The following is a 20,695-nucleotide window of genomic DNA, read 5'->3' as shown; positions in this document are numbered from 1 at the left end:
ATATGTATCTAGGTTATACCCTGGTGTATAGACGACAACTTTTTCTTTCAAGAGCTCATAAGACGTAAATTAAGGAGGAATACATCCGTATTTATATCAATTAATAGAAGAAAATAATAATTTAAAGCACAATAAAATACAAAGATAATGAAATTTGATTTTGAGCCAGTTTAAGAAGATCGGCCGGCCAATACATGGGGTTTATAACTTTGATGTGGATTTTCAATAATTATGTTTAGGTCCTTTAGGAGGCTTGAAAAACCTGTGGTTAGAAGAATTTAATTAGACACATTTTTCAATCTGAAATGCAAAACCCTAGATTAAAAATGTAAAAAATCAAGGTTATATTTTGGGAATATCACTAAATTTGGACTTCCCATTTTGCAATTGACCACATGATGTTCACATATTTATTAATGATACTTGCCTTCCTTACAGCAGACATGGTTAGCATGCTTAAGCAAGGGATTAACTCTTAGTTTAGCAGTGCAATGACAATATTATCCATGGCAGTTTCTAGCAAATTCGAGGTCAACAAGGACAATAATGTCTAATTATACAACATATAATGGAAAGTAGGAAATTGAGGGCTGAGGCTGAGATGCAATCCTCAACTAGCTTATTTGGTAAGGTTCGCTTAAATTCAGAGGATGATTTCGCAGTATTATCAATTTGAGCTACGGAAAAACACTTATTAAAAGTGATAATCATAAACTTTGAAACAAGATCAATCTTATATTCAAAAAGGATATGAAAATAATTATGGGTAAAAGAAAAGTTAACAAATATTTTGAAAATAGTGATTTTAAAGAAAAAGAAAATAAGCATCTGAAACTATTATACATCGTAAAATTTTAAAGTAGTAATGACTATTAAATTCTATTAATAGGATCATTTAGTTATTGGTTAATAGTCAAATATCTATTTTGAAAAACCTCTTCTAAAACTCTTTTTTTTAAAAAAAAATAAATAAATAAGGAGGTGTAATTCTATTTAGATCATAGACGTAAAGATTTTGAAGTTCTTCGATACACTCTGCCGAGATTCAATTTATGTTTCAATATAAAATAAAATCTAAAATACCAAAAATTATGCTCAATAATGGCAATGTGACTTTGAACCGTGACATACTTGATATGCATAAAAATATTGAAATTTTAAATAATGTGATTTGAGAGGAAAAGATGTGGCATCTCGAAATGGGGGTCTAGAAAAGATTAATTATAAAAAAATTTTGAAAATGAAGAATGCAAATTTCAATGTTCATGAAATCAAAGCAATTGGAGCTATGCCTTTTGTTATGATCTTAATGGCTAAGTAATAGAAGCATAGTATATTGGAATAGATTAATTCTATGGATGAAAGTGGCACAGTTTTATAATTTATTTATTTCTAATCCTTTGAGCCATAAAATTATTAAAATAAATTAAGTATAATTAACTTGATTGGTAAAAAAAAATTGGCTAATTTGTGAACTAATATATAAATTTTTATTTTAGTTACATACGTCAATTTGTCTTTAGAGTTCATAAATGTAAGATATTTCATGCATCGAATCACTACCTTTTATTTATGAATTTATGCATTATTTTGGTCATATTTAAAATAAATAATTCTCTACCGATAAAATTCTAAATATAAGAAGAATTTTTAATATTACTTCTGATTTAATTTTCGGTTTCTGTTTTCCCATACTAAACAATTGTATCTTGAAAATCAGATAAAAGGATAATTAAAAATTACTTTTTTAGTGGTTTTCCTTCATCGTAAAAATTAACATGCTTTGCTATTTATATATATATATAAATGAGGAAGAAAAGATGATATTAATAAAATTGATCCTAAGTGCCCCAAAAGTATATAAAGAGCTACCTTCATCCTAATCTAAACTTCTAACCATATGATAATAATAACATTATGGAAGACAAGTTTCAAAAAAGTTTGTTTCCTAGTATTTGTTACCATCATATAGCTATTTTTGTTAGCATACAATAAAATATAATAAGCATGTTTCCTTCTCCTTTTGTTCATGTTTTTTAAATTAGGAGTTCAGACATAATTTTATAATGTAATCTGATATCAGCAAGTCGAACCAGCAAATACACATAAAGTAGTTGAGCTGCTCCCCTCTTACAATTTGGTGAACGGTCCCACTTTACCTTGTTACAATTCTCAACACTCTCATTTCCCAAAATCTAAACAATTAGCCATTTTGCACCATTTCTTCTACTTTGATTCTATTATAACTTACTGCTAAATAGTCTCTAGAAGAATTATTAACAAAACCACGTTTGCTGATAGCGTAAAAAACCTTTACATTATACAGTTTTAAAGAGTAATTACACTTTCTGACTCTAAATAAAAAATCATTAACGATTACGAAATTAATAGTAATTACATTAATACAAACAAATAGTATATTCTTTAACCAAATCTATCAATAAATTTTGGGTAAATCACTATGTAGTTCCTCCCATCTAGTGAATTAACTATTTAGTCATTTATCATGCAGTTCCTATAGTTAATGACTGTTAAATAAAACTACTAATAAATTTTGGATTTTGAGATCGGGCGAAATTAACTATTTAGTTATCTATGGTTTGAAAAATATACTACACTACTTAATTCCTATGGTTTATAAACTGTCGAACAAAATGATCATTCTGTCTAAATTTTACACATTACCATTAATTTTCAATTAAAAGACAAAAATAGCCCTCCGACCCAGATAGACCTGTTAGCAATTGGGTTAATTATGAAATGGTAAATGGTTTACAATTAGGTTAGGGTGGCCCTACTTTTCCTATGTTAACGTAATTAATAAAAACTTATAAGGAATCTCCTTAAAGTCCAAAAATAGGAACAGGGACAGGTCACGTGCTCATATGAAGCAAAGAGAATGGAATAGAAGCTGAAAAAGAATGCAATAGAAGGGCATTTTTGGATCCAAGGAAACCAAAATTTATATTTTTCCCAGGAGAATCTCATAGGTTGAATAATATAAATGTTAAATGTAATTGAACCTTTTCTGTATTGTTGGGAGTTGGTCCAGCCAGCTTCCCCATATTAATTAACTAGTCTACAAAAAACAATTCAAGAAAAAAATTATTATTTAAACAAAAAATAAATTATTTTTTTAATTATTACTATTATTATTATTTTAAATAGCATGACATTGAAGCTTGGTTTGTCATCTTGTCTTTGATTTGTTTTGAACATAAAAGCAAGAGTTTCCTTTTCCATAAGAATTCAAGAATTAGAAAAAAAAAAAAAAAAGAGTGTGAAAACAATTTGATTCACAAATCCCAAAATACTGCTATTTTCTAGTCTTTTGAGATCCTTAAATTGGATATAAACACAACTCAATATAAAGTTCAAGAAAGCAAAAAATCATAGAAAACAAAACTACTATTCCCTTGGTAGTTTAGCTTGGCTCAAATTTTCCCACCAAGAAAATCTTGATTTTCTCATAAACACACTCTCCATTGCAGTTACCCTAAAATGGCGGCCTAAGCTTCGGAAGCAGACTCCTTATCAGGAAGCATATATTTAGGTCTGCATTAACTGAACTGTACTATGCACTAATTCTCCCATTCATTTTCACTTTGAAATTTTCTCAACACTATAACACCTACTTGTAAATTCTAAGTTTTCCCTCTTCAACTCTCTCTGTACTTGTAAAACTCAAATACACTAGTAACTGGAGAGATTGAAGAGGGGTTCATGGAAGAGAAGAGTACTGATCTTGATAAGATGGATGATGTTATGTTGCCTGGATTTCGGTTTCATCCAACTGATGAAGAACTTGTTGGTTTTTACCTTAAAAGAAAGATTCAGCAACGATCTTTGCCTATAGAGTTGATTAAGCAAGTTGATATCTACAAATATGATCCCTGGGATCTTCCAAGTAAGATCATTTCTCTTTCTCTTAACTTTTCTTTCTAAGTACCTTACCATTATCTCATTCTTTCTTCGTTCTTGCAAGTAGAGCTGGCGACTACAGGGGAAAAAGAGTGGTATTTCTACTGTCCTAGAGACAGAAAATACAGAAATAGTGCAAGGCCTAATAGAGTCACTGGAGCTGGGTTTTGGAAGGCGACTGGAACCGATCGTCCTATTTACTCTTCTGATGGGACTAAATGCATAGGTTTAAAGAAGTCCTTAGTGTTCTATAGAGGTAGAGCTGCTAAAGGGATAAAAACTGACTGGATGATGCATGAGTTTCGCTTACCTTCTCTTTCAGAACCGTCACCACCAAAGAAGCTCCTAGACAAAAGCCTTCCTCCAAATGTATTGATTCTGCAATATTTACTCTATTTTCCTTAATTAGGATCTGATTAGGTTTCAAACTTTGTCTGTATTTACTAATATTATCAACTTCATTTTCACTTTGGCTACAGGATGCATGGGCTATTTGCAGAATATTCAAGAAAACTAATTCTATGGCACAAAGAGCTCTTAATCATTCTTGGATGTCTCAAATACCAGACACTACAGCATCTAATATACTCAATCAAGGAGTACAACGCTGCACACAATTCAGTCCAGAGAACATTTCTTGCACAACCGAAATCGCATCAGTTTTCCCGATATGTTCTAATAATGACTTACAACAAGCATCCTCTGCGAGCTTTTCTGCTATAGATTTATCCTCTTACAACAAACCTATGACTCCTACTTCAGTTGACAAGCCATCTCTATTTCCTCTTACAAATGGAGACCTCCTTCATAGCAATTTTATGTTTTCACCACTTGAAATTTCAGGTCATACCAAATGTACAGTTGATGCCTCTTCTTCTTCTATGCTATTGAACCCTGCATTAATTGGTGATATTAGTAAAGTTTCTGAAAGTATAAACTTTGAAGGGTCACATAATCAGCAGTTTAATGGATTCGCAATCAGTTTATCTCAAGATACACAAGCTAATATGGGTGCAGAAGAAGATGAAGCAAATTTGAGGAAAAATTCTAATGGAATTTATGATAATAACCAATGGGGAACAGTCCGATCGATTGGATTTCCCTTCAGTTTGCCCTCAAATCTGCCATGGGATTCACCACCTTGTCCGAGTGAGATGTCTTCTACTTATTCTACAAACAAATGCTACACTTAAATCCTACTAATCAAAGAGGATATGGGATTTAATTATAGCATTTTATATTTATATATATATCCTGCTTTGGGTGTTCAGTTGGAGCTTGATAGAGTCCAAAATGTACTATGTTTGCTATGTTATTGTACAGTTTTTATATATTCCAATCATACAGACTGGTCTAAATATTTCCCTTTATTTGTTAACTTTTCTTGAGCGTTTTTTTTTTTCACTTCACTAATTGAACAAATGAGTTTGTCTAAGCGCTAATAACTAATAAGCCTTTATGGAAATTAACCAGATGGAATTGATAAATTTCCAAAATGGAAATCAAATCACAGATAAATGCCTAATTTTTCAAATTCAGTGCTATATAGAACAATTGGTAACAATGTGTAAGTAACCAAAGAGCAAATACAAACAAGCAAACAGATAAAACAACCAAGGAAGAAAAAAAAAAAAAAGGAACATTAATCGCACAGAGCAAGCAATTATTAGAATTGAAAATAGAAATTAAACTTACCATTTGATGGAAGAAAAGTTTCCATCAAGAATCCTGCAAGGTAGTACCTTTGCAGTAAGATCTGTTATTTCTAATTTATGCGCTGCTTCTTCTCTTCAATGCTTTTGTCATTCTTTTCTAGGTCCTCAAGATCTTGTTGATACAGTTTTGGTCTTGTATGATTTATACCTTGCAACTTGTTATGCCAAATTAATCGAAGGAAATTTTCCAATGACGGGTGAACTTTTCCTTCGTTTTACTATGATGCCTCCTTAGAAAGCGATGTCCGTTTTCCACAGCTAAGGATTATCATACCAAATACGTACAAGAGTTCCTCATGGCTGTTTCCATTTCACCATAAATGCACGAAACATTAATGGCTAGGACTGAAGATATTACCGGTAAAAGTACAATGACGAAAATATCAACAGGGACACAAATTCAGTTGGGTGTTTTGTCAAACAGATAGATTGCATTAACCATTGCAAGGTTTCTACCTTACCAGAATATTTGTAGTAGGATTCAATAACGATTTGTTGCAAAATTGTTTCTGCAGTGCTATATAAAATCGATATTGGATTAGGTCGGAATGCGTTCAATTAAAACGTAATATTGTAAATCAATCCTTCAATTTTTACATTTGAACGACGGAATCACTTTAGGCGACTTCACATTAGCTGTTTTTAAAAGACTGTCAATTATCACTACACTGTTAAAAGAGTAAAGCAACGTTCTTGCCCAATTTCGAACTGAAGTGCTCTACTTTAGATGGTAGAATCTAATTAACATCTTACTAAATCAGTTATAATATCTCAAGCAGGACAGTAAACAACAAAAAGCAAAAATTATCACATAAAACAGCTAACAATTAATAATTTTCTTGTCAAAATGAATCCAAAGAAAAAAAAAAGATCGTACGACAAACAATCAGGTATCCAACAAGCTGAAAAGACAATCTCCAAATTCAAATTCCAAATCTCATTGTCATTAATGGCCCAAAATTTCCCTCTAACATATCTTCTAACTCCCAATTCCTTGCTTTATCATTTATTAAGTTTAGCTCCTTGAGGCTTGCTTCTCCTTTGCCTTCTGAATCTTCAATACCTTCTTCACAATCTTTTGCTCTTCAACCAAAAAGGCTCTGATGATCCTACAGACATAGGAAAACAGCTTAATCCATCAATATCCCTAAAAAGCAAGAAAACAACAATCAATAATTATTGAGTCAGGGCTAATCTACCTCTCCCTGACAGCACCCCCTGATAATACACCACCATAGGGACGATTGACAGTGCGTCGGTTCCTGGACAATCTAGATCTCTTGTATTCAGCAGGTCTCAAGTGAGGAATCTGAAAATAAATCCACATTCAACACCATCTGTTTAGGGCTCCAGCAGGATCTTATGAAGAGTTTATAACTCATTAATTCGGTATTATTAATCAACTCAAATAGCAACAAGGCATAAAAACTCATCAAACAAACATAAAAATTGATTGACAAAATATGCAAGAGAAGCTAGCATTGTTTACACAAGCCAATAAAAATTCAACACTCTACAGGAACATTGCTAAATCAAGTGTAAAACCAACATCTAACATTTTTGAATTCAAATTCAACACTTCTGTAAGATATCCAACATAAAAGCTCAAAATTTTTGGAAATTTAGAATTTTACACCATCTTTCTGCACCTCTGTTGAGTTTCCAGTCCCTGGCAAAAACTCATTCCTAATCCTATTTCCCACAAAAGAAACTCTCATGCAATGAAGTTATCATATATCATCAAGTGCCCCAATGAGCATATTAGGCAAAAGCAGCTCAACTGCCCAAGCATATTTCCAAGATAAGCAAAACGCCCTCTAACATAGATTAACTTTTGTTCATTAAGATTGAATAAAGAAAGGTTTGGATTGTTTAATTTTGTCAACCATGTCATCCAAAATCCGTTAATAGAAATCATTATATGCACATAACATAACAGTGTTGAACATGATGTGTCTCCAACAGTTCAAAACAAAAATAATAATTTCACATATCTAAGAAGTTATTTTCAGAAATTTATCTTTAGGTATACTTAACTCTCTTTATCTTTAATGGTCCAACTTTCTTTTAGAAATTGGGACACAAAAGATACCAACAACAGATTATGACCAATGGTTTAACAGTTGATTAGAATATTTGTCCTACTCGATCAATACTTAAAAAACTAAACAAATTAACAAATGGTTAGCAATGCATAGCTCAAATCCCTGCTAAAGTCATAAAGTCCAATTTCATATTAGCTGGAAGTCCAACTATCTATGGTCCAACATGAAATGCTATACATGAAGCAACACCATGAAAGCCCAATTGAAGCATCCACGAGGAATATATCACAATGTAAATCTTCTATATTGGCAAAGTCACATAAAATAAGTACAATTACTAAAACTATCCTGTCATACAGATCAATCAACAAAAAGCCTACAAAACAATAGTAATGAAATTCAAGCATGAAAACTTAAATTAGATGATCAGAAGACATACCCCTTGAATTCTCTTGCCAGTAACGGGACATTTAGGTCCACTTGCTCTCTTTTTGGTGGTCTGGTAAACCAATTTTCCACCTTCATTTCAAAGAAATCCATTAACACAGTCATTTGCATTCTATAACAAATAAATTTCAACAAATTCATATTAAAATGGAAATATACCAGGGGTCTTGACGACGCGGTGCTGGTTAGATTTGGTGGCGTAGCTGTGCCTTGTCCGGTAAGTGAGCCGCTGAACCATTTTTGCCCTTCTTTGAGCTTTTTCTCAGTCTCTAAGCTGTCTATGTGCACAATGGCGAGAAAGATGGAGACCGAGACCAAAAGACTTGCAAATCTATGGAAAGTTTATAAATAGGGTTCTGTGTATATAAAACCCTAGATCTGAGGGCTGATATTGTGAGCTTTGTTTGATTTACGGTTATGATTAAATGGAACGTGTTTCCTGTGGTGAAGTTTCCTAATTTATAAAATAGGCGACAAATTTTTCTGTATTTATAAAGTGAAACTTATAGCTTTTTAGTTTTCGCTATTCAGTCCAATTTAGAAAGCGTAAGCGTAATTCATCCCTTGCTTTTTATATCCGTCCCAAACTTCATTAATATTAGCTGAATACTCCGTGAATCCGACCAAACCTATATAATTTTATTATATAAATTAATAAATTACTAAATAATATTTTTATAATTTAATTAATAATTTATGTAAATATAAAATTAGTATTTCTATAAAGTATTTAAATTCATATTTATAAGTTAATTAATCAGATTTAGTTATTTATTAATATAAATGAATTTTGGTGGCAAATACCTAATATATAAATTCATACTCCTTATCCAAAATATCCATGCACAACCCAATTCAACTTGATTATTTTCAGAACAATATGTAAATCTATATATTAATTAAAAGTGGAATCAAAATGAGTTTAACCTTAATTAAAAACTAATTATATAAAATAAATTTACAACTATAAAAAATTTAAATATTAAATTTGTTTTGTGAATCACTTGAACTCTGTCATTCAAATTACTCAAGTTTGACTAGATTAAAATTGAGTAACTCGAATATTTATAATGTGATATTGTTGTTTTATTATCCATTATATTTGCCATGGTAAAACAAGAAAAAAAAAAAAAAAAGAAACAAAAGAAGTATAATATCAGTTCTAACAATGGATTCTTAACTATATCCTAAAAAATTTTCTAAAAATCCTCCCTCTGCATGTATAATCAAGAACTAGAGTATGGAAGACCATTTACAATGGTAGATAGCTGAGATACATACATCATCAGCAAGGAAAAAGCAAAAATGAAGGCTCTACATGTATCTTCCCGGTAACAAAATTAATCTTGTTCAATTTGTTGCGACACCACAGTAGTTGATCTGTCGTAATTTTCGACATGTTGAGAACTCTTGACACCAACTTCATATCCACTTGAGAGAAGAAGTAGAGAACTTGATCTGAACTGCTCTCTTCTTGATTACGTTTTTGGAACTTCTTCAATATGCAGTTTCCACTCCTCAATATGTCTTTAAGCTTCTTCTCCTTCTGCATCGAATCCAACATAACAAGAAAATTATAAAACCAGATGTAATGTTTAGAGATTCATTTGGTATTTCCTGGGTAAGCTCTGAGAACAGACTCTCAAACTAATTACCTTTTGCAGATTTGTTCTAACTTCTGTCAGAAGCTCTAGTTCTATAGGGTCTTGGGGTTCGATTTGAGTTCCCTTTCGACCTTTCAGAACTACGTTATGTGCATCTTTATCAGCTCGAACGAATCTCCAGAAAATTCTTATTGATTCTTCCATGATCTCTACTAGTTTATCACTTGTAATTGCATCATCATCGTCCTTTTCTTTTCTTCTTGCCCTCCTATCCTTTATACTGTCTTCTGCAGAAAAAATTAACCTTTTCTGTTAGTCAATGCCTCACTTGATTTTTGCTGCAAAATCAAGATTAGTATGCAAGGCCTCAGTTAGCTCAAAGGGTAATTCTCGGAACCATTAGATAGTATGTCAGTATCTATTTATGAGATTTTTACCTCTTATTACTGGAACCTGAAGGAGATTACGCAAAACGCAGCGATTCTTGACATAATTTTGTAATCTTGGACCTTCAAAAGGCTCATTTTCTATAAATCTCTGCATAAGCACTTGAAACTGTTGAAATTCATCTGCAACTTCACTGTATCGACGAATCCCATACGGATCAGAATCCCATATCTCTAATGCCTTGTCATATTGCCAATGAAGGATTTCCCATGAAAGGCACATTTGACCAACATAAACCATTTCCAAATCACTATGCAGTTCTCTAATGAAGGTCATCATTGGATCAGAAGTAGACTTTTTTCGCTTGCCTATCAGGAACTTCCGTGAAAAAATTGATGTCAATGCTGGAGCTGAAGCTTTATGGGTCGAAAATGATTTAAGTGGGTCCTTTGATTGAAGAAAGCCTGTAGATTTCCATTAAACACAAAGGATAAGGCATTTCATATAAAATTTAAACTCTAATGAAATAAATGACAAATTAATATTTAACCATAGCTCAAAAGTCATTCCGCTCATGTTAAAATAAGTTTAATCACAAAAAAAGGAATGCGTAGAGCATTAAAATCAGTGGAAATTTTGTATATTTTAGTCGCAGAAAAGAATTGAAATTTAGGTAAAACCATTCCATAATAAGATAATAGGTTAAAGGAAATGTTGTATCAAAGGTTGGTAAGATAACATTAAATATAATCTAGCTAAAAGCAACTTCCACTAGATATAAAAATTTGGATTTATGCATTGAAAAATCGTGCTAGTTAGTTTCTCTTTTTAGCTTTGATGGTTATAAAAATAATCCAAGTAGCTTTGGATACAAAAAGCATGCATGACCAGTAAGCACTCTTGAAAGCCAAAAAAAAGAATGGAACTGGCCTAATTTAAGAATGTTTTCTATTGTTAGTTCTATACATTAATTGCATAATTTGTTAATATATATATATGGACATGTGAGTGGTAAAAAATTTAAAAGAAAAAAGAAAAAAGTTGGTAACATGGTAGAAAATGTAAGTTTCCATCCACCTTCTACCTTTTGTGTAATTATTACTCTAAATGCAAGTTCATGCTTTTGTTTAACCAAACTAAACTAGATTTAGTGGGACATCACCCATAACTTCTAAAAGACTACAGAAGGTAGGTTGTTCTATAGATGCATATTCACTACATGCATTTTTATCAGTAGAAGTGCTTTTTGTTCATATTTATCCAAAAAATAAATCAGAAATAAGTTAAAATATTGATAAGGATTTGTGAAAAAGGAACATACCCATTGCATACATTTTCTGGTAATTCAAGATATCGAATTTTCGCATCCGTTCCCTATAGCTCTTATAGAATTTGTGAAGCTCACCCATTCTATCTTCATGTTGAAACTTCTCATCAATCTTCCATGGCTTTAAATCCTCCATTATTTTTGGTGACTCGTCTTCTTCTAAGATAGTTGGCAGGCCAGTAGCTCTTACCTTTTTAAGCTCCATCTTCAGTTGCTCAATCAATTCTTGATGTTCCCACAAAATTTCCAATCCATTTGAGTCCTCAGAATTATCTGAACTATCTTTAGATTCTTCCTTGTCATTGCAATCAAGTTCTTCTTCTTGAATAACCCTTTTACCAAATTCTTGGCTATCGAAATTTTGCATATCAGACTCTGGTTCTAAATTTTTAAGCTCTTCTAATATATCACTGTCTTCGTCTTCGAAATCATCTGGCTCGTACCCTCCACTTAAATTCTGCAAATTCATATTTTCTTCTTCCCCAGTTAATTCTGATTTCTCCCCTTCAATGTCCTCCATAAAACTAAAATCAAAATCAAATGCTTCTTCAAAATCTTTTTCTGATAAAAAGCTATCACTAGTTGAAGCTACAAAGCGACTTATAACTTCATTGCTTGAAGTAATAGAATCGGAGTCAGAATCAGAATCAGAAACTGCAGCAATGAAGTCCTTTTCTGATAGAAACTGAACATGAGCTGATATTTCCTGTTTTGGAATAGACCTTTCAATGCATTTTTCTGGTTCAAGCTTCTCTGATTCCTTTGCTTCACATGCACTATTTGTGGAAGTCTGTTTCATCTCTCTTTCATTCATTATCTCTGTATTGGCAATAGAAACCTCATTAGAATCAGCATATAATTCTTTCACTTTAAAGCTTAAAACTTCTGGTTTCTCCAAGTAGTGACTAGAATCTTTCACAGATAAGACCTCATACTTGTTGGCGGTGGTGCTTGTAGAGGATACAAAATCTGAGACAATCGGCTCATAATTCTCTTTGTAAGTCTGAAATTGAAATTTGAAAAAGAATTTTGGTGTTTCTTCTTCTTCAAATTCATCATTTTCTTTTGTATCATTCGGTTCTGTGCCATCAATTTCTGGTTTTTTAGCTTCAACGATATCTTCCCCCATACAATTGGAATCAGGTTCTGTTTCTTTCATGTCAAATTCTTGTTCTGTACAATTTGAATTATTTGGCTGAGGGAGGTAATTCTCTTTAACCCTGAAAACAAATATAAATAACTGAAATTAATATTGAAAAGATTATCAAACAAATATTTAAAAAGGGCAAAAGAAAAACTGAATACCTGAAAAGGTTCCTATTGATTAGACCAAACAGAGCAAGGAACAGAGCAGAAACAGAGACCCAAAAAGAGGCAGCAAAAAGAAACAATTTTTGGGGAAGAAACCTATTGACAGAGCCCATATTCACCACTCTGAAATGGGTATTGAGCAACAAACTCTTTTGGGAACCTATCAATTTAACCCATCAACTTCCTTTTTTTCAAATTGAAGCAAAACAGAGAAGTCATAGAAACTTTGAATATCTAGTTTGAAATCTACGAACAACAATAGACCTTTCACCAGTATTTAACATAAAAGAAAGAAGGAATGTCAAAATCAGAACATATGTACATGCATGGAAATCTGATTCAGAGAAGTAGAAATCTGACCTAAAAATGGAACATTAAACACTAGAGAGATAGTTAGGCAAGAGTTAAGGAGAGAAAAGAACATGTCAGCGACAGGGGAGAGACGAGAGATTTTTGAGCTTGCTTAGAGCCTCGGAATTCTCGAAACCGTTATGTAATTCGGAATTAGAGAAGAGAAAGATGTTCTCTAGTTGAAGGGTCTGTTCTGTTTTGTCTCGTGTTCTATGTACAAGGGGGAAATGTATTAAATTGAAAGTTCAATCCCATTGAATTGTTGAAAATTGCTAGTTTTAATGAATGGAGTTGAGAATTAACGTCGGTTGGAGATCATTGGTTGAAAAGAAAATTTTCAACTCGGTACGGATATGGGATGAAGAAAAGAAAATCCCCAAAGTTAATAAGAGCGCAACTTTCCTTGTTAGATGCAACGAGTCGTGGGAATTTGCTTAACAGGGTTTTTGAACTTACGCTAAATGGGAAATTTACACACCGAAAATCAAAGAGGAAGGAACAAGGGTATTAATGGGCCTCTAAGTATTTGTATTCCAATTCCAAAATTAAAAATAATAGTGGTTAAAGAGTTTAAAAAATCGAAGGGATAATTAATAATAAAAAGCACTTGAGGGGATTGAGGGATCTATGAAGTCGCAAGTTCGAGACTCCCTGGATATAATATTTTTACTGATCAGTTTCCATGTCCCTTGGAGTGAAAGAGAAGTAATCGAATTATATATACGAATACTTTGTCTAGAAAAAAAGTGTAGCAATAAATATTTGTAGATCAAGCATTAAGGACTTTTCACTAATATTAGTATGTTTTTATCCGGTGCAATCTCTTTGCATCATTAGGTATTATATTAAATCTAATTAAAGAATATATTTCATTTTATTGATTATGTCACATTTTATAGATAATGTCACATTTGCACTTTTCTTTTGAAAAAAAAAAATATCACACTTTTCTAGAATATAAAAATAAAAATATTTAAATTATTTAATTTGTAATAAATTATTGAGTAAATTTACCTATATTACCATTATTTACAATAAAAGGAGATACTTTGAGAACCATGTTTGAAATTTTAAAAACAATAGAAAAGCCAAAATCTTTGAATATTATGCAGCATATGATGAAATAAAATTCAGGTCTTTTTAACTATTAAACATTAAACAACTATTTGCTCAACTAAAACAAATCACTCTGTAAGCCGGCTTTTCTTCCAAACGACAAGCAATTGTTTTCTGGCAGATAGACGACATAGGTTGTAAAGCTAAAATGACAAGTAATCTATGAAAGAACAAATTTATATATTAAATATATAATAAAAGATAATTAGAAGAATGTTCATCAATTTTATATTAAAAATCAAAGAGAGATAATGTCACTATCAAATAGAATTTGTGTGAGAAATTTTTAAATAAAGGATACAATATTTATTTTGTCAAGTTTAGAATTATATAAATATTTAGAATTACACAATGAATTAAAATATTCAGAATTATACAAATTATTTAAAGGACCCTCTCCCTTCCCCGTTTGACACTTTATTCTAACTTCAAAGTCTCATTTTTCAACTCAAGAATGAGACTAGTTACGAAATAAACAAATAGAAAATAAGGTAATTAACAGAAGAAATTGAAAATACAAAATAATTCCGATATATTATGATAAAGACATTAGATTTGCAAACCTTAAGAGTCAAGAAATCATGTCGTATGTTCTTGTCCATATTATCAATCATCTCCGTTTGGAAACAAGAAAATCATACAATTAGAAAGAAATACACAAAAGAAAAAGACGAGCTGCAGACTTAACCCATATAAAACAACCATCACCTTATTTTCATATTGACACTTCACAACGCAACCCGTACGATCATCAATTGTTATTGATAGAACAAAAACAGAAACATCAACTTGATGTCTTAAGACTTTTAGAATCATAATACAAATTGGATTACGTAAGAGCTGCATTCTTAAACCGTGTAGGCTTGGACGCGTAAACAATTGGAAGTTTCTGAATAAGTCTTGCGTTCTAACCTGAGGAGTCAAAGGTACTCTTCCTTTAAAATTCAGTGCATGCATCTGCATGAAAATGAGATTATATACGAGCTATCAACACTTTCTTGTTATGTTTCTCAGTAGGAGAACCCACCAACCCACTATATCTGACATTTTGAAGATTGAAGAAAAGAAATCTATGAAACACTGATATAGATATTAAAAAAAAAAAAAATACTGATATGATCTAGACGCCAACAAGGTTATTTTCGTAAAAATCTTTTAAGTTTTCATCTTCAATTTATATAATTCGTAAATTTTGGTAATCAAATGCTGCAATAAATTAAGAAAACTTCAAGTTTTTAAGCTGCAAATTATACACTTGCAATTGCTCCATCCAGTATTTCAAATTTATTAATTTAAATTAAAATTTTAATTAACAAAGTGTGAATATGAATATTCGTTCTCAAAAAAAAATTATATATTTAAAATCGTGGTTAAAAATATTCATTATTATTTACATATTATTGATTATTAAAATTTAAAATAGAAAATAGAAAAAAATATTGTCACATGAATAAGCAAAACATAATATTGTAATAAAAATTAAATTTTTTTAAAAAAAAAGATTCCATGAGAATATAATATACAGATTCTGAACCAGATTTATACAAATAGACACTATGGGCTTTGATGGAAAATCCTCTTTAAGCACAACAAGAAGTTCTGTCCGTTTATAATGCTTTGATTTTGGATTAATACAAATAGTTGGGCCATAACTACAAGGCCCATCGCCAAAATAAATTCTTCCTTTATTTAATTTTTTTTTCCAGAATACAAAATAAAGTATTATTATTATTATTATAGGTGAAAAAAAAAATTCAAATTTTGGTCACTTATGCATTAATGCTAAATTGAATAAATCCAGTACACTTCGGTTTTAATTTGGTTTTTAGGATTTTTAAAAAATCAAACTGAATTAGAAAAAAAATTTTAATTTGTTTTTTTTTTAAATTAAAATCGAATTAAATTGAATGAGAATTTATTTTGATTTAACGGAAAACTCTCAACCCCATAAATCAACTTATCAACGTTCTCATTATTTATAATGCTACTTTTATTTCTGAATATCTGTCTTTTTTTTTTTCTTAAGTCATTTTATCATTCCAACACAATATTTAATTTTTTTTCTTAATATTCCCTTATTTAAATATACTATCTACAATAATTATAACTCCACTCTAAATATTGTGTTATCTACAATAATTTTTTTTCTTAATTCGTTATTCTTAATTTGTATCAAGTGTTATGAAAATAAATTTGTGATTGGTGAGATCTGAAAGCTTATTTTTAAAATATGATAATTAGATTAAGAATTTCTTTAATATAAATTAGTTTAGCTGATATAAAAAAAATGTACATATTCTGAAAATATTATTAGAACTAAAAATTAAATTAAATTATTCGCTCAAAAAAGTTCACATTCATTAATCATAAAAATTTTTAAACAATTAAATAAATTTTACATTAATTTTCTAATAATATCTAAAATACTATTATTATTTTTAAAATGTGAATTTCAAACTGAATATATATAAATATGTATATATATTCCAAGTTCACCATTTCATGTAGGCGTTTTCCAAATGGTCTCAAAATTGGTAAATTGACTAATTGTATTAAAGTCACCTGACAAGGATAGGGCAGAAGGAACATGTGCATGACCTACAACAAAAGTTAGCTGAGCTCTGTACTCTGTTTCACATCAACTCTTTAAGTTTTGGTCTCATAATAATCAATGGCAATAGTAGCCCGATTAAATTTACCAACAAGTCCACGTGGATAATTAATAGGGCTAAACCTAGAAATTACAGATTACAACGAATATTAATTAATGGAGTCGAACAAAATTATATTGAACGAAAAGTGACTTTCTTTTATATATATATATATATATATATATATATATTTATTTAAACTTGAACTCGGTTTAAGTTTTAAAATTAATCTCGACCTCATATTTGACCTACTCGATATATAAATTCAGTTCCACATTCAGGCTTGAGCTCGGTCAAAGTAAGGATCAAAATCCACCACCAGCTAGATAATAATTAGTCGATTTTATTCTTTAGCCTGTCATTTTCAGGTACTTGGATGATAAAAATGTTTTCCAACTGTCAAAGCTCATGGAGAAGGCAGCTTCCTTTCTTCTCTGTTTGCACAGTGACAAGTAGTATTACAATGGTTTTCACAGTTCAAAAAATTAAAAATTTTAAAACATATTGACGAAGTAATTGATTGAGCATAAAATAACATCATATGATCACTCGAAATTAATTAAAATGAAAATAATAAGATGATTAATGTTGGACCACCATTGCACGAAAGATACTTCATTACGGTATGTACCTTAGCAATTGGACATCATTGTCACAAGACAATTCAAAACATTTATATATGTACTCGACATTTGATTAATTAAATCTCATCCTTATATTGTATATTTCAGAGCTATATATCCATGGATACAAAGTAATTACCTACATGCATGGTGATGGTGGTGACTTGTGATAGAGTAGTATCAAGTAACACGATATATTTTCTTCTACACATCAAAATCTTTTTTAAAAATGGATTACCATAGTTAAACAATAATTAAAATCTTAATATATTGATTTTTCTTTTTAGGGTTTAACAAAGAGGGAAATCGGAAATCTACAATAGATTTTCTGTTCTTTTCTGTTTTTAGCTAACAAGCCGAATAACGTTGTCACCATTCATCATACACATTAATGCAGTTTCAGACTGGAACAGAGAAAAGAAAATTAAAATTCGAAATGAGAGAAAAAGAAAAAAAATTAAGAACTCTAACACTTTAAGTTTATCATGTTCACATGTATCTATCATCATTTATGTGTCTGCAAGGAATCACTCTGGTCAAGATAACCTACAGATATATACAAAAGTCTCTCTCAAAAAAGAATTAATTTCTTTCATCAGAGAAGACTTTCAGTAATAGTCAATGGTAGAGAAGCTATAGAGAGTGGTTTGTTTGCTTTTTGGCAGAGTAGGTCAGCTCAAAAACCTCCACACCACCACCACCGGCGGCCACCTCTTAGTTTTTGCTTTCTTGAAATGCATATAGGCTTCCAAGAAATAAATTAAAGGCTAATAAATTTTGGGTTTTCTCTCTTTTTCTTTTGGGGTGGTTTCTTTTGTTGTGCATACCCACATAACATTGAATGCCCCGCGATTTTGTGAGGCAGAAGGAGTATTGGTACAGCTGACTTTGGCTTGCCCTCTGAGTAAATGCATTTGCTGTCCTCTTTTGACTCTTTTTTTTGGGTACCCTTTTATTGCTTTCCTTTAATTACACAGCTCCTTCTCTCTCACTAGCTTCTTTTTTCTATATATGCAGACCAAGGCAGCAACCTTGGCCTCGTATGATTGCCTATTCTTTCAAAAAAGATAAACCCCTTTTTAAAGAGAAGAAAGACTTAAATTTCAAAGCCTTTGAAAGAAAAGAAAAGGCAAAGAGTGAGAATATATTATGGGTAGACCTCCTTGCTGTGATAAGAGTGGAGTCAAGAAAGGTCCATGGACTCCTGAAGAAGATATCATGTTAGTTTCTTATATTCAAGAACATGGTCCTGGCAATTGGAGAGCTGTGCCCGCTAATACAGGTTTAATTATTATTAATTAGTAATATCTCTTCTTAATATCTATATCAGTTACTAATTTTGTTTTTTAAATTTTGATGCTACATATCTATCTATTTTGATAATCTTGTTAGTTATGTTAGTTTCTTTTGTTTCTTTCGTTTTTCAGGGTTGCCTAGATGCAGCAAGAGTTGCAGGCTTAGATGGACTAATTATCTCAGGCCAGGAATCAAAAGAGGTAATTTTACAGATCAAGAAGAGAAAATGATAATCCACCTACAAGCCCTTTTCGGCAACAGGTAATTATTAATTAATAACATCAAAGTATAACTTTTAGTTAATTAATTTTATTTTGTTTTTACTTGCTAATTTGCTATTTTAGTGATCTTGAAATGGCTTAAGGAATTTTAAAAGGATTATCTATTCTGAAAAGTATAATATATAATTTATTATTAATTATTCTGCAGATGGGCAGCCATTGCTTCCTATCTTCCACAAAGAACAGATAATGACATAAAAAATTATTGGAATACCCATTTGAAGAAAAAGCTAAAAAAGCTGCACACAGCCCGTGATCAAGAAGCTAATAATCACTTCAAAGGAGATGGGTTATCACCATCATCAAGATCGTCATCATCAACAACAACATCAATAATTTCACAGCAGCCAATTTCTAGAGGTCAATGGGAAAGAAGGCTTCAAACTGATATTAACACAGCTAGAAAAGCTTTATATGAAGCATTATCACCAGAAAAACTAACTGATAACAACAATAATCAGTTAAAATCCACTTGTGCAAAATCAGCGTCAGCAACTTCTACGACTACTTATGCTTCCAGCACTGAAAATATTGCCAAGTTACTTGAAGGCTGGATGAGAGATGGGCCTAAAATAAATTCTTCATCAGCAACTACTCAGAATTCAAAGTGTAACTTTGAAGAAAGGGAAAAAGAGGGAAAAAATAATAATGATGGGATTGAATTAGAAGAGACATTTGAATCACTATTGAGTGGTTTTGAATCTTTTGATCGTTCTTCTTCCAATTCTGATTTTGAGTCGCCCAATGAGGCTGCTAGTATTTTCCATGAAGAACAAAAGTCAAATTCTTATGCACAAATGCCACCATTTTCTCTTCTTGAGAAATGGCTTTTTGATGATTGAGTTAATACTACAACCCAAGGAAAGGATTATCTTAGTGAAGTTAAATTAGAATTAGATGAAAATAATCTTTTTTAGAGGGATTAACTTTTTATTAATATGTTTAATTGTTGGGGGTTTTTTTTTTTTTTCGGGGAATTTGATCTAGATTAATATGCCGCTAATTATTTTTCTTGCTGAAGGGGAAAATTTTTTTTTTATTATTGGGTTATTTTGGAGACCTTTAGCTAGTAATCTATATATCGGTGCTTTAGGTCTTTAGCTATAAAACGTTCTCAATCCCCTTGAGTGCTGAATACAGAAAGTGTAGATTTTAATTTATTATCATGTGATATGATTTCTTTTCATGGGAATAAATTTCTAGCGATTCATTTTTTTTTATTTTGAGTGATGATTTTTTTAGCCTCGTTATATATTTAGCATAAATACCTAACAATTCGTATGAATTAATGTAATGTTTTGTGAAAATTGGAAAATAAATAATTTTGTAACTTGCTTTAGATTTTTTTTTTTTTTTTTTTGAAAGAGTTTATAGAGAAACAACCAATTAATACTAGTAACAATAATAGGGGGACGAGCTTTTATTTATTGAATGCGATGAAGAATTAAAGTATGAAGTGCTTTCTTGTGAACTTGTGCTTACAACTTGATAAGAGAAGGGAAAGAGTCAACTACCAAAAAACCTTGATTAATTGCAAGCTAATCCAAGTAGTGCTGCTGCAATTATTAGGTTTTAAAGCCTCTTCAATTTGAAATTAATGAGATATAAATACCCAACTAA

The 20,695-nt window shown here is 31.0% G+C and overlaps 4 protein-coding genes across 4 annotated transcripts; 2 read left to right on the top strand and 2 right to left on the bottom strand.

Annotated features, from left to right (window-relative positions):
- Nucleotides 1-3,366: 3,366 nt before the first annotated feature.
- LOC105644060 (protein FEZ) lies at nucleotides 3,367-5,267 on the top strand. The gene is made up of 3 exons (XM_012229304.4): nucleotides 3,367-3,907; nucleotides 3,989-4,290; nucleotides 4,401-5,267. Exons 1-3 carry the CDS (start codon nucleotides 3,724-3,726, stop codon nucleotides 5,112-5,114), a joined length of 1,200 nt encoding a protein of 399 aa, XP_012084694.1. The 5' UTR covers nucleotides 3,367-3,723; the 3' UTR covers nucleotides 5,115-5,267.
- Nucleotides 5,268-6,420: 1,153 nt separating this feature from the next.
- On the bottom strand, nucleotides 6,421-8,459 carry LOC105644061 (large ribosomal subunit protein eL34). The gene is made up of 4 exons (XM_012229306.3): nucleotides 8,288-8,459; nucleotides 8,121-8,200; nucleotides 6,836-6,945; nucleotides 6,421-6,745 (listed from the first exon to the last, which is right to left on the bottom strand). The coding sequence occupies exons 1-4, from the start codon at nucleotides 8,364-8,366 to the stop codon at nucleotides 6,652-6,654; spliced, it is 363 nt and encodes a 120-aa protein (XP_012084696.1). The 5' UTR covers nucleotides 8,367-8,459; the 3' UTR covers nucleotides 6,421-6,651.
- A 782-nt stretch (nucleotides 8,460-9,241) lies between these two features.
- On the bottom strand, nucleotides 9,242-13,547 carry LOC105644062 (hypothetical protein). Its single transcript, XM_012229307.4, has 5 exons — nucleotides 12,752-13,547; nucleotides 11,441-12,666; nucleotides 10,170-10,583; nucleotides 9,784-10,019; nucleotides 9,242-9,674 (listed from the first exon to the last, which is right to left on the bottom strand). Exons 1-5 carry the CDS (start codon nucleotides 12,868-12,870, stop codon nucleotides 9,414-9,416), a joined length of 2,256 nt encoding a protein of 751 aa, XP_012084697.1. The 5' UTR covers nucleotides 12,871-13,547; the 3' UTR covers nucleotides 9,242-9,413.
- A 4,461-nt stretch (nucleotides 13,548-18,008) lies between these two features.
- Nucleotides 18,009-20,295, top strand: LOC105644063 (transcription factor MYB30). The gene is made up of 3 exons (XM_012229310.4): nucleotides 18,009-18,780; nucleotides 18,926-19,055; nucleotides 19,224-20,295. Exons 1-3 carry the CDS (start codon nucleotides 18,648-18,650, stop codon nucleotides 19,915-19,917), a joined length of 957 nt encoding a protein of 318 aa, XP_012084700.1. The 5' UTR covers nucleotides 18,009-18,647; the 3' UTR covers nucleotides 19,918-20,295.
- The last annotated feature ends 400 nt before the right edge of the window (nucleotides 20,296-20,695 follow it).

This window comes from Jatropha curcas, chromosome 4, assembly GCF_041381405.1.
Source record: "Jatropha curcas cultivar XTBG-Jc1 chromosome 4, XTBG_Jcur_1.0, whole genome shotgun sequence".
NCBI lineage: Eukaryota > Viridiplantae > Streptophyta > Magnoliopsida > Malpighiales > Euphorbiaceae > Jatropha > Jatropha curcas.
Note: the sequence above shows the minus strand (reverse complement) of the source record. Positions and strands in the feature narration are given on the sequence as shown.